This window comes from Plasmodium falciparum (assembly GCF_000002765.6).
Source record: "Plasmodium falciparum 3D7 genome assembly, chromosome: 14".
NCBI lineage: Eukaryota > Apicomplexa > Aconoidasida > Haemosporida > Plasmodiidae > Plasmodium > Plasmodium falciparum.
In genome coordinates, this window is record NC_037283.1 from 3,241,558 (window position 1) to 3,256,710 (window position 15,153).

At 17.3% G+C, this 15,153-nt stretch overlaps 2 protein-coding genes and 1 non-coding gene across 3 annotated transcripts; 2 read left to right on the top strand and 1 right to left on the bottom strand.

Moving 5' to 3' along the window:
* Positions 1–1,351: 1,351 nt before the first annotated feature.
* On the bottom strand, positions 1,352–2,072 carry PF3D7_1478800 (Plasmodium exported protein, unknown function; the record flags this gene model as incomplete). Its single annotated transcript, XM_001348897.1, has 2 exons — positions 1,352–1,891; positions 2,016–2,072. The coding sequence occupies 2 exons, from the start codon at positions 2,070–2,072 to the stop codon at positions 1,352–1,354; spliced, it is 597 nt and encodes a 198-aa protein (XP_001348933.1).
* A 3,402-nt stretch (positions 2,073–5,474) lies between these two features.
* Positions 5,475–9,462, top strand: PF3D7_1478900. The gene has a single exon (XR_002966697.1). It is a non-coding gene; the product is annotated as an uncharacterized ncRNA (non-coding RNA).
* Positions 9,463–12,534: 3,072 nt separating this feature from the next.
* On the top strand, positions 12,535–14,997 carry PF3D7_1479000 (acyl-CoA synthetase; the record flags this gene model as incomplete). The annotated part of the gene is made up of 1 exon (XM_001348898.1): positions 12,535–14,997. The coding sequence occupies one exon, from the start codon at positions 12,535–12,537 to the stop codon at positions 14,995–14,997; it is 2,463 nt and encodes an 820-aa protein (XP_001348934.1).
* Between the last annotated feature and the right edge of the window lie 156 nt (positions 14,998–15,153).

Below are 15,153 nucleotides of genomic sequence, written 5' to 3' on the forward strand. Positions count from 1 at the left end.
TATATGTATGTAAATGTTTCTAAAAATTAAATACATTATAAACTAGATTATGTTCTATAGAACCTGCTAATATTACTAATAATAAAAAATATATATATATATTTATTATTACTTAATATTTATATATTATATGGCTGTTTATACAGTTCAATGAAGGTGCAATTAATATATAAAATATATGAGAAACATTTGTGTAATATGACCATATTATATATATATATTACTTTTCGTGTGCATTTTTGTATATAAATTATTAATATGTATATCATTTAATTGGCAATAGATATTCTGTTATTACTCTATATTTATTTTTATATGTTTATATGACATCACATAAATTAATTTATATAATTAAATATATTTTTATTTATATCACATATTTTTTTAATATTTTTTCTATTTATTATTTTTTAGAAGTATCATATAATATATATAGGAAAAAATATATATATTATTGTTTTTTTATAACTTGTGAATATAACAATAAAGGTAAAATGATTGCATAAAAAAAGATGAAAAAAAAGAAAAGAAAGGCGTTTATTTGATATAATAATAATGTGATGTTACAAATATACACTTTTGTTCTTATTAAAATGTATTTCACGATTTCAATATATAATCATTTGTTTAATAGGTTTATAAAATATATGTTAAACATGAATATTGTTTTAAATAATATATTTTATTTTTATTTAATAATTTTAATATATATTATTAAAAGATATAATGTATTTTTTAACTGTGTACTATTAAAGACGTTTTCGGATTAAATGCATATATTATCTATTTTTCTAATTTGTACATAGCTTTGAGTTAGTTTGAATACAACAAAATAAAACAATAGCATATTAATATGCTATAAAATATATGTCTTGTTATATATAACTTTAATTATTTTTTTTTTATTTTTGTTTGTTTTTGTAATAAATTGTAAAATTAGTTTATAATAATATATAATATATTATATGAATGATAATATCTATATAATTCTTATTAAATTATAAAATATTCAGTATATATCAAACAAAACAAAATTAGAAAAATACATTTATATTTAATTAATGGATAATAACGAGATACATATACATATCATATAATGTACTACATATTAATAATGAAAAATATAAACGGAAAAAAATATATTAATGTATACATTTATAATTAGAATATATATATTCTTAAAAAAGAATTAATTAATTAATTAATTAATAATATTATAAATATATACAATTGATTAATTTATTGTATGTGAAATTTAAATGATATCACATGTAATACATACATATATATATATATATATTTAAATTAATGTCCATATAACATTGTGTTATATTATTGTAATTTAAAATTTTTAAAGCCACCAACATTTTTGTATATTTAGATCCTCGTCAACCTTACGCAGAAATGAAAGTCTTTTAAGAAAATATACAGGTATTATTAATTTGAAGGGGTGATATAAATAATACAAATCAAACAATGTAAGTAATAATAAATATAACAATGGTGAATGCTTCTTCTGAATCCTTAAATCTAACATTTTGTCTATAAATAAATTATCATAAAATTCCAATTTACCTCTCAGTGTCTGAATAGAATTTCTATGTGATCCATTATTCAAAGAACTAACATGCTCAGTGTAATGATTCTTTGCATCGTTTATTTCTTGTTTTAATAAATAAAAATAATCATTTTTTTTATCCTTTATATCATAATTAGATATTGTATCTATATCATTATCATTTTCATTATTTATATGATTCTTCATATATGTTTGTAACATTTTGTCAGTTGTCTCATCAATATTTGAATAGGTTTCAGATAAACGTCTTATCAAATTATAATATGTTATATTGCCATTTTCAGAGATATTAAGAAATGTGTCATAAAATATCTAAAAGGTATAATTAAATTTATACATAATGTTATTAATTACATAATAAATAGTATGAAAAAGAACATATATAATGAATAATAAGTATATAGATTTTGAAATATGATGTATTTTAAATTAGTACCTTATTAGAATTAAATAAGCCTAAAATAAAATGTAAAAACAGAAAAAATTTATTCATTGAAAAAAGAATATTCGTTTTATTAAAGACACAATAAATATATATATATATATTATGTTATATATATATAATATTTTTATGATATAATGTTTTTATAAAATATATATTATATTTTTAAAATTTTATTGAAAATTCGTTGAAAAATTAAATCATAAAAAAATTTATTTTATAAATAATAAAAAATTATATAATATATATATTTATTATAAATATATATATTTATATATATGTATTAATATAATATACATTTTTGGTTTTAGTGCAATATGAATTATTTTATATATGTATATTATATATATAAATTAATTTATATATTAAAAAATAATTTTTTTTTATTTATATATATGTATTAAGTAAATATATATATAATGGTTAACGTAATAATTTTAATATATATATAGATAAAATGTATTTTTTCTAAAAAACAATAAATTATTTAGAAATATAAAATTATGTAAACAGCCAAATTAATAAAAAAATAATTAATTTTTTATTGTATAATTATAATATATATAATATATATATATAATTATAATTTTATTAATTCATTAGAAAGAAAAAAAAAAAAAAAAAAAGATAATAATAAATAAAATAGAGTACAGGGATTTCATTAAATATATATAATATTTTTTTAAAATAAAGTATATTATATATTTAAAGAATGAAATGTATATTATATGGTTGTTCTTTTTTTTTTTTTTTTTTTTTTTTTTTTTTTGTATTTCCTTTATTGTTGTTAAATTTTTATTTTATAAAAATTTATATTATGATTCTGTAATATCTTTAATATAATAAAAAGTTTTATTTTTATTATTAATTTTTTTTTAATTATATTATATAATTTATTTAATTATTATGAAAAATAAAAATATATTATTATATATAATTTTTTTTTTTTTTTTGGATGTACTTAATGAAAATGTTACCATGTATTATTTTTGTTAATTCTTTTAAAATTATAATATGTAAAAAAAATTTGGGAAAATGATATATTAAATTGTGTATAGATTGTTCTTATTCCTCTAATATATATATTATATTATATAAGGATAATAATATTATATTTATATTACGGTTAATTGTTTTTTAAAAAATATTTATATATATTTCTTAAAGTACATAATAATAAAAATATATTTATAGAGTTATGTTCAATAAAAATAATTATTATTTACATACATGTTGAATATTTTTTTTTCATACGATCATATATTATTATATTTAAAATATACAAATAAATATATATTATGAAATTATAATTTGATCTTTTTTTTTTTTTTTTTTGCATTTAAAAAATATTATCTTTTATATAGTGCTTAATTAATATAAACATGAATTTTTATTATGCAGAATTTTACTTTTATAAAATAGTATAATGTGTAATTATTTTATTTTATTATTATTTTTTTTGAGTATAATAATAAAGTTATATATATTGTAATTTTTTTTTTGTATTATGTTTATAATATATATAATAAGAACAAATCATTTAATAATTATATAATATAGAATAATAAAAATTATCTTTATGTTTACACAATATATATATATATATATAATATAATTATAGTCTGATTGAAATATTTAAATATGATTTATAATAATGCAACATAAGTATACCATAGAATGTGTTCTATTAATAAAATAGGATATGTAATAAAAATCAATACAAACAATTTAATAATATTATATAAATAAATCTAGAACTTTATATAATATGTCTATACACTTTTAATAATACATAAATGTCTAATACTTTATGTTGAATGAATTATAAGTTATTATAAGGTAATAAAATAGTAATATTTTAAGGTATTTAATATATTTTATAAAGAACACAGACACACAAAGAAAGAACCAATTATATATATATATATATATATATATATATGTTCTCATTGATTAAAATACTAATTCGTATGTCATTTAAAATTTATTAAATATAACAATAGACATTATATAATAGATCCCTATATTATTAATTGTTTGTAGGTTTTATATTTTTAAATATAAAAGATTGCCTTTTTACTGATTAATTTTGTTAAATTTTAAATATGATAATGAATGAATTAAATTATAATCTGAATTAAAAAATAAAAAATCAAATAAATTATAAAAAATAACTTATTCTATGTATTTATTTTTATATATATAATAAAAATTTTATCAAAAATTGAAACATAAATTTTTTTTTTATTGTTTCTTGTTAGGGATGTTCTGTATATAGTATATATTAATATAATTTATAATATACATTTATATATGTTATGAAATAATTCAAGGTTTTAGATTGTACAATTATTATATATATAATTATTAAAATATATTTTGATTATAAAAACAAACATTCATTTTATATTATATTGTATATTATCAATATGAAGGTGCATTTAAATAATATTTACTTACATTTTAATATGTTGATATATATTCATATATAAATATCAAAAAAAAAAAAAAAAAAAAAAAAATGGAAATTGTGTAAAGCAATATAAATTTAAAAAAATGTATGAAAATTATGTATATTTATATATCAAATTTTTTAAGTATACTTAATTTATTTTTTTTATGAAAAAAATATATATGTTGTATTATATGTATATATTTATAAAGAAAGAAATACTAGTAAAAAATACATGTTAAAAAAAAAAAAAATATACAGTGTTTTACATTGTCCAATATGTTAGTAACACAATGAAAAAAGAAAAAATTAAGGAATAATTATTATATATTTTTTACATATATTAGATTGTTTATTAAAAAATAACTATTTTTGTTTTTTGTATTTTATTATAAATTGATTTATACATATGTAGATAGCGAAATACTTACAATTTTTTTTTCTTTTATGATGAATTATACTAGGTAGCTAGCTAAAATAATAACTAAAAAAAAAAAAAAAAAAAAAAAAAAACAAAATAAAAAAATAAAAAAATAAAAAAATAAAAAAATAAAAAAATAAAAAAATAAAAAGTTAAAAAAATTTTGAATTAAGAATGTTAAAATATTATTTCTATTTATGCAAAAAAGTAAGATTTATAAAAGGTAGTAAAAGTTGTTTATATATATATATATTTACTTTTAAGCAGTTAAAATTGGACAAAATTTTATTTTGAAAGTGTGATATGAATATACAATTTAAATTAAATATGGAAGCATAATGATAAAAGAATTTATAATTTATGCACATATATAAATATATATATATATATTAAATTTTTGTATATAGGTACAAAATATTTATGTATGCATATAAGGGATGTAAAAATATTGGTGCTCATATTTTAGCATGGAGATACATTCAAAAATTGTGTTTTGTAAGAAATAAATGTACAAAAATTAATTTTTATAAACAAAAAAAAATTAATTTTTAAATAAATAAACATGATTGGTGCTGTGTAATGTTTTGTGAAAAAAGAGAAGAAATATCAAGAAGTTAATAACTTGTGTTTCGAAAAAATTATTATTATATATCAAAATGAAAAAAATGAAAAAAAAATAAAAAAATAAAAAAAAATAAAGATTTTTAATTTTTTGTTTTAATTTATTTGCGTTTTTTTATATTTAATAAAAACACTCTTTTGTTCATAAGGATATGAATTTTCCTTTTTCATTAAAAGTTTCTTTTCTTTTTGGAATGTTATATAAGAGAGAATATTTTTATGAAATAAAACAATCAGCATTATATATATATATATATATATTTATATTTATATTATATAATAAATTGTAAAAGCTTGATAATATGTTATAGTACATATATCATATTTATATAAAATTAAAATTTTTATATTAAATAAAAAGTGAATAAATCTGTTATGTTTTTTAGCAAAAAAAACATATAAAAATACAACGAAACAATTAAATGCACGAATAGACCATGCCACTAAAAATTTTATTTTCCTATAGAATTTAATATTTTGGGGAAATATATTTAACAAATAAACTTTTGAAAAGAAATGTTTAACACACACATAAACACATAAAGTACTGTTAATATGATATATATTTATATTATTATTAATATGTAGATTAATGAAGTGAAATAGATACAAAGTCTATATATTTATATATATTATTAATGTGTACAATTTTTTTATATGAATGTATATATATATATATATATATTTTATATTGTTGTTTTAAGAGATAAGTTGTTTATTTTTTTATTTATTATAAATATTATATATTTCATTTATATATTTCATGAAATTATTTCTAATTTGTTAATATTTACACATAATTGTAATTTTTATTATATAATTTATTTGTTTGTTTTGATATCATATAAAAAAGATACACACGTCACAGTGTTCTTTATATAATACATTATTTATAATATAAGTTTTGTTTTGTTTTAATATAAGAAAAAACACACGTCATAGTGTTTTTATAATATAATACTTATACATTTGTTTTATTTGTTTGTTTTGATATCATATAAAAAAGATACACACGTCACAGTGTTCTTTATATAATACATTATTTATAATATAAGTTTTGTTTTGTTTTAATATAAGAAAAAACACACGTCACAGTGTTTTTATAATATAATACTTATACATTTGTTTTGTTTGTTTGTTTGTTTTAATATAAGAAAAAACACACGTCACAGTGTTTTTATAATATAATACTTATACATTTGTTTTGTTTGTTTGTTTGTTTTAATATAAGAAAAAACACACGTCACAGTGTTTTTATAATATAATACTTATACATTTGTTTTGTTTGTTTGTTTGTTTTAATATAAGAAAAAACACACGTCACAGTGTTTTTTATTTAATGTATTATTTACATATTTGTTTTGTTTGTTTGTTTGTTTTAATATAAGAAAAAACACACGTCACAGTGTTTTTATAATATAATATTTACATATTTGTTTTGTTTGTTTTGTTGTAATATATAAAAAAAAGCACACAGTCACAGTGTTTTTATAGTATAATACTTATACATTTGTTTTGTTTGTTTGTTTTATAAAGCACCTGTGTTTTAGTTAATGTTTTTTTATTGGCTATATATAATATTATTTTATTTTTAATATATTATATGTTTTGTATATATGATAATTAATTATTAATATTTGCATATATATATATATATATATATATATATAATTTTTTCTTTTTTTTTGATTATTAGTCAATTTTTGTTGTGTTGCGTTTTAAATTAATGTGTTTAGCTTTTGACACTTTTATATATGTGTGTGTGTGTGATTTTGGATGTAAGAATAATATTTTGTTCATACTATTTTATTAAAAAAACATATATATATCTACTCACTATATAAAGAAAATGACTTTCTCGAAGGTTTATTTTTATAATATAACCAAAACGTGTAAATATGATTAGAATTATAATAATTTGAAAGATTTAAATTTTTTTTTAAAAAGTTTGGATTAATTAGAATAGATATTATTAAATATGTAAATTAATTTTTTTTTTTTTTTTTATATAACATTTTCATATTAATTTTGGAAAACGTTATTTTTCTATATCATATTACACAAAATACAGTTTTGGTTAGCAAAAAATATTATATTAATATCTGGGTTTTGAAACGTACAGAAGTATTTTGTAGTGGGAGAGAGAAAGGTAATATATGAATATGGTGGTACTTTAAGGTTTTGGTGTAACGCTCCTGTGGTGAATAGAGTTTTTGGTTTCAACAATAGTAAAAAGATTCGTACAGAGATCACATATATTTATATATAGTGGTCTGAATTATCTCTAACACTATTTGATTATTATTCTGTGTATACATTTGGTAGATTCCCTCCGTATACTTAAGTATATATTGAAAGAAAAGGCTTAATATCAAAACGATTGATAGTATAAAAAGTGAAATACTTTTATATAAATAATATATACATATCAATAAATACATATATATATATATAAAATATATATATGTATATGTTTTGTGTCGAATTGTATTCTTTGCAATATTTACATTAAGTTATATGCAAAATCATAAGTATCATTTGATATATGCAACATGTAATAGTCAGCAGATGACGGATAAAAAAAAAATTATGAAAACTGTAAGTATTGTTATGGGTCTAACAGCACCTGCACTGTTGGGGGATCTTATTGTTATTGCTACGATCTGAAAAATGTTCCCATTTTAAGGACAAAATCTCCTTACTATGAAGAGAATTGCCCTCAGCAACAAGGATCAACTACTATATTTGTCTTTGCGAAGGTATCGTTTCATCGTAAGTATCAAACATTGATTAGGATGGAAACTCTTAAAGTAAAAAAATTGTTATTACTATTTTGAGTTATTCTTATCTTTTAGGAATACTTATTGAATGCAAATTGATTTTCTGCGTAGCACTGCACAAATATTATTAGAAATTCGCGAAGCTCGGTAGTAAAATAGTATGAACAAGGTAGAAAATGCATTCAAAGTTATCACACACACATATATAAAAACAAACAAAAAAAAAAACAAACATTTGTCATATATATATAATTAATTTTTTTTATTTATTTGTCATTTTTTTATATTTTATTACTTATAATTAGTTATATTATTAATTTTTTAAATAATTTCATGATAAAAATAAATTGTAAATTGTTATGCATGAATAATAAAATCATTACGTATTATATATTAAATATATATTTGATTTATACATATTTCTTTGTGTATTTATGTATTTGTGTGTTTTTGTGTGTGTGTATTTATTTCATTTGTGGTTGTGTTTTATAGTGTTGCATATAAAAAATTACAGGACCCGATGTACCTATTAGGAAAATGAATATGTTGTTAAAGATTTGTATTTATATTATGAAAAAATAATATAAGGGTATAATACATTTTGTTTTAGAGAGAATAAAATGGATTATGGGATAAGGAAAGTGTATTATATGATGCGGAGGAGATATGTAAGAATAAATAATTGTAATATGAACGAATATATATACAATTATAGATATATATGAATGGATGGATGAATAATTGTAATATGAACGAATATATATACAATTATAGATATATATGAATGGATGGATGAATAATTGTAATATGAACGAATATATATACAATTATAAATTTATATGAATGGTAATAAGTTGCATTTATAAAGTATATATAGTTAATATCCATTATTAATAGAACAGAAGGATATTTATAAGGCATATTAATATTATATGTTACAATATATATGAAGAAAGTGATATGATGAAGGACATATCTATTTACTGGATGGATGGATGAAGATTTATGAAGGACGAATTTGGAAGGATGTGTATATTGTATATTTCTCTTAAAGGAAAATTATTATCTTGGAATCTAAACATATTTATCAGAAATTTTTTATCTTGCATTGGCAAATGTATTTTACCCCAAAGGAATTTATTTTGCATAATAAATAATGGAACCTAACAAATTATGCATATATATATATATTTATTTATTTACATTTACATTTATATTTATACTTTTTTTTTTTTTTTTTTTTTTTTTATTTATAACATCTTTAAAAAACTTAAAACTATAATTTTTTTTATAAATTAACATAAATAACACTTTTTAACTTAAAAATTAATTTTACTTTTATAAATAATATATTTATTATTTTAAATAATCTTTTGCGATATATCAAAAGGGAAACATTAATATATAATATAATAAAATTTTTTTCTTTTTTTTTGTCGGTTTATACCTGTATAGGAGAATACAAAAAGAAACATAATATATGTATATTATTAATTATATATTTTTATGAAGATATGTGATTATCATATTTTTATTTTATTTATATAAGTATAAATGAAGATATATAAATAAATTTAAATAATGTAGACGAAAAATTTAAATTGATCTAACGAACATTTATATATATATATATATATATATTATTACAAAGGTAGGAAATATTTTAATTTTCATATATTTAGTTTGTTCTTTCCATTTTTCATTTAGGTATATTAAGGTAAACGATTTTCATGATAATATAATTATTAATTAATTGTTCTGTAAGGTTTTTTCTATAAATGATGAGCTTTTTTTCTTACATAATTAAAATAAAATATTTATTTCTTTTATAATTTTTTTTTTTTCGTTTTTTTTCTGTAATGTTTAATTATAATAATGGAATATTTTATTTAATTTAGAAATGGGATAAAGTTCAAAGGGAAGAATGTTGTCTGTTCTCTGAATTATATATATGTATATGAATGTGTGAAAAGGTTGATGTAAATTATATGTTTTTCTGTAAAAACATTTATAAAATATGTTGATATATATATATATATATATATATATATATATTAATGTTTGAAATGATGATCACTTATATATTAATAATCTTCTTTGATTTTACATAAAAAAATTGAATATTCTGCGACGTAACAATATATATAGTATGAAACTCTATATAAATCACGTTGTTACAAAGAATGTTGCAGAATCTGAAAATGTTGAAACAACTAGGAGTTAAGGCTAAAAAAATATAAGGTATAATGTATATATTGCAATATATGTATGATTTTTATGGTGTCGTTGATATGTAATTTGATTAATGAATTGATTTGAATAAGAAAATATTCTAATACAATTTATTTTTTTTTTTTTTAAATAATTATTAGATTTGCTTACCTACTATTTATTTATATTGCTTTATCGTTATGTAAATCTATAATTTTTTAACTTGTATATTTTTATTTTATATAAAAAAAGTAATTTGTATTTTTTAAACGTTTTATTTATTCATATACCATATATATATGTATATATAAATATAAATTCATAAAAATAAATATAATTTTACTTGATGATATAAAATAATATTATTCCCTGATATTCCTTATCTTATCCTAATAATTTATAATATATATATATATTTTTTTTTATGTTTTAGTAATGTGAGTTTTCTTGATATGTATACAATTTCGAATACAAAAAAATATGCATAAAAATAATTTATTAATTCATGTATATATGTGAAACAATAAGGAGCGAATATTATAATAGTATGATAAAATATACATATTAAATGTGCTTCATAAAATATTTTGAATGTCATAAAGTAAAAATGTTATTTTAAATATGATTCTTTTTTTTTTATTATATAAAACTTATATATTAAAAAATGAAAAATAAAATAAAAAAGAATATAATATTTGACTATATAATATTTATATGTTCATTTCATACTTAATTTTTAAAAAATATTTTTTAAATTTTAGTAATATTATTGTATAGAAAATAATACTTTCATTTGGGTTATTTTTATGAACTATTATTTAAAATTAAAAATAATGGTTTTAATTATTTATTCAGATATTAAATCTGTAAATATATTTTTTTTTTAATGAAAAATATAAGAAAGGAATAAATATATTTTTTATATTCTTCTAGGAATAATTAAACCATGAATTTTTGTTCTTATAAAAAAAAATACATCCTTTAATAACATACAAAAATAAAGTAGTAATAGTAATAATAAATGGAAAAAAATAAAAAAATAGAAACAATGGAAAGAGAAAAATATTTTTAAAAAATACTTCCAGTAAATAAATATTATTATATATATAATTATATAGACATTATTTATTTTAATAAAATGGTAAAAAAATAATTAAATTTATTATTATTTTATATTATTATATTTATTTGTATATCAATAAAATTTATTTTTTTATTTATATATAAATTTCAATAACCATAGAATAATTTATTGTACGTGCATGCTATTTTTTATTTTTATTTTTAATTTTTTTTTTTGGTCCATAAGTTTATGTTTTAATATAATAGATTCAATCTAAATAAATAAAACAAAAAGGAATTTTTAATATTTAAATGTATAATATTTTTTTTATAAAAGAAAATTGATAAAAAAATATAAATTTATTAATAATAATAAAATTATTTTTTCAAATAATATATATAAATATTATAAAATATAAATATATATTAAGACCATATTGAAGTTGTTTTCATATATATAAAATATATTTTATTTTTAAAAAAGTAACCAATTCAATAATATAATTATTATTATAATTATATATATAGAACTTTTTTGGGTTTTTTATATATTTTTTTATAAATAATATTGTGTTTACATATATATATATATATATATAAAAGAATAATAAAAACATTTTTTTAGTAAGAAAATGTAAATCAATAAATATATTATATATATATATATATATATATATATATTTGATGTAATATTATATAAACTTGTAAAATAAATAAAAAAAATATAAAAATTTTATGTGAACGTTTAAGATATTTATTTTTTTTTTTGTTATAAATTTTTTTAGTATATATTCCATATGATAAATCGTATTAGAGTAAAATTGTTTGTATATTTATATTATATATAATTATAATAATTATATTCCTGATATAGGAATATTTGGTTAATAACATATCTATCTATCATCTATATATATATATTATTTCTCTCATTATATAATATTAACGTATTTTTGTTGTTTTTAAATGGGTATCATTTTAAATATATATATTTTCTTTATTTATCTAATTTATGTAAGATCACATTTTAGCCAACCTACTAGTAGTGAATATGAAGGGTACTCTGAAATATGTGAAAAGGCAAGGAATGCAAATGAATCGAGTGTATACTGCATGAAAGATTATAAGAGGAATAGTTCAAAATATATGTATAAACATATTATGAGAATGTTTATTGAAAAACATAATTTAAATGATAATAAAATAGCATTAATAGAACATGAATGTGGGGAACCTCAAAATTATATGACATATGATACATTTTTAAGAAAGATATTATCGTTTAATAATTCTTTGAATAAATATGATGGAATTAACATTCCAGAAAAAATATATAACGAAGAAATGAATAATGGGAAATTTAAACTATTAGGTTTATATGGTAGTAATTCTATAAATTGGTTAGTTGCTGATTTGGGTGCTATGCTTAGTGGCGTTACTACATTAGTGATGCATTCGAAATTTAGTATGGATGTAATAGTAGGTATATTAAATGAAACAAAATTAGAATGGTTATGTTTAGATTTAGATTTGGTGGAAGGTTTAATGGAACGTATAAATGAATTGCCACACTTGAAGAATCTTATCATATTAGATACTGTAGCTAAACAAGGTATAATAAATTCAACTATTGAAAAAAATAAAAACATTAATTTAAAAGGGAATGGAAATTTAAACAATATGAATAATAAAAAAGGAAATGATTTATCGAAAAATTTGGAGGATGTACGTTTGGGTCCTATAAAATATGATAAAGAAAAATTAGAAAAGTTTAAATCTTTAAAAGAAAGATATCATAAATATTTGGAAAAATTTTTATTACTTGATGATGTGATAAATAATGAAAATACGAATTTTAAAATTAAAAATGAGGATCCTAATTTTGTTACTTCTATTGTGTATACATCTGGATCATCTGGAATGCCAAAGGGAGCTATGTTGAGCAATAAAAATTTATATAATCAGTTATATTCTTTATATAATCATAGTGTAAGAAAAACATATAATCTTCAATATCATTTATCTTATTTACCAATATCACATGTATTTGAAAGAACAATTGCATATAGCATTATATTTCTTCGTGGAACAGTGCATATATGGAGTAAGAATCTTAATTATTTTTCGAAAGATATACTTAATTCAAACAGTGTTATAATGACAGGAGTACCTAAGGTTTTTAGTAGAATTTATACGAATATTATGACAGAAATTAATAATTTGTCACCTTTTAAGAGATGCATTATAAAAAAAATTATATCCCTAAAAAAATCTAATAAAAAAAGATGGTTAGTTAATTTTCTTGAAAATCTGTTTCATATATCGAGCAAAATAAAAGAGAAAGTTAACCCGAATTTAGAAATTATATTAAATGGTGGTGGAAAATTATCACCAGATGTTGCCAGTGAATTATGTAATTTACTAAATATAAAATATTGTCAAGGTTATGGTTTAACCGAAACTGGTGGTGCTATTTTTGGTAAACATGTAGAAGATTTAAATTTTGAATGTATAGGAGGGCCTATTTGTCCAAATACAAAATATAAAGTAAGATCATGGGAAACGTATAAAGCTACGGATACATTACCAAAAGGTGAATTGTTAATTAAAAGTGACTCTATATTTAGAGGATACTTTTTAGAAAAAGAATATACCAAAAATGCCTTTACAAATGATGGTTATTTTAAAACAGGAGATGTTGTTCAAATTAATAAAAATGGTACTTTAACATTTTTAGACAGATCAAAGGGTTTGGTTAAATTGTCTCAAGGTGAATACATAGAAACAGATTTATTGAATAATCTCTATTCGCAAATTAGTTTTATAAATAATTGTGTTGTATATGGTGACGATTCAATGGATGGTCCACTAGCCATAATTTCAGTGGATAAATATTTACTTTTTTTAAGTTTAAAAGATGATAATATGTTAGAAATGACTGGAGTTAATGAACAAAATTATTTAGATAAACTAACTGATGATAATATAAATAATAATATTTTTCTTGATTATGTTAAAGAAAAAATGTTAGAAGTTTATAAGGAAACAAATTTAAATAGATACAATATTATTAATAACATATATTTAACTTCAAAAGTTTGGGACACAAATAATTACCTAACTCCAACATTTAAGGTTAAAAGATTTTATGTATTTAAAGATTATGCATTTTTCATTAGTCAGGTTAAAGAAATATATAATAATAAATTAAAAGGATGTGCTCCTATTAGTGTGAATAGTGAAAACAAGGACGAAGAAAAAAAAAATGATAGCAAAAAAAAGGAAGAAAAAGATTCAGAAAAATTATCAAATGAGTCTACTTCAAATCAAAATAAAAACGATATGGGAAAACATGAAAAATATGTTGAAAATAAAAAGGTCAAATTGGGAGCTACATATGGAACACGTCAAAAAGAAATGAATAAATGAAATGAAATAAAATCATATATTTATAATTATTATAATAATTATTAATATTTTATTTGCATTATATGAAAAATATAAATATTTATGAAATTTTGTTATTCATAATATATATATATATATATATATATATATTTAAATAATTATGAATTAATATATTTT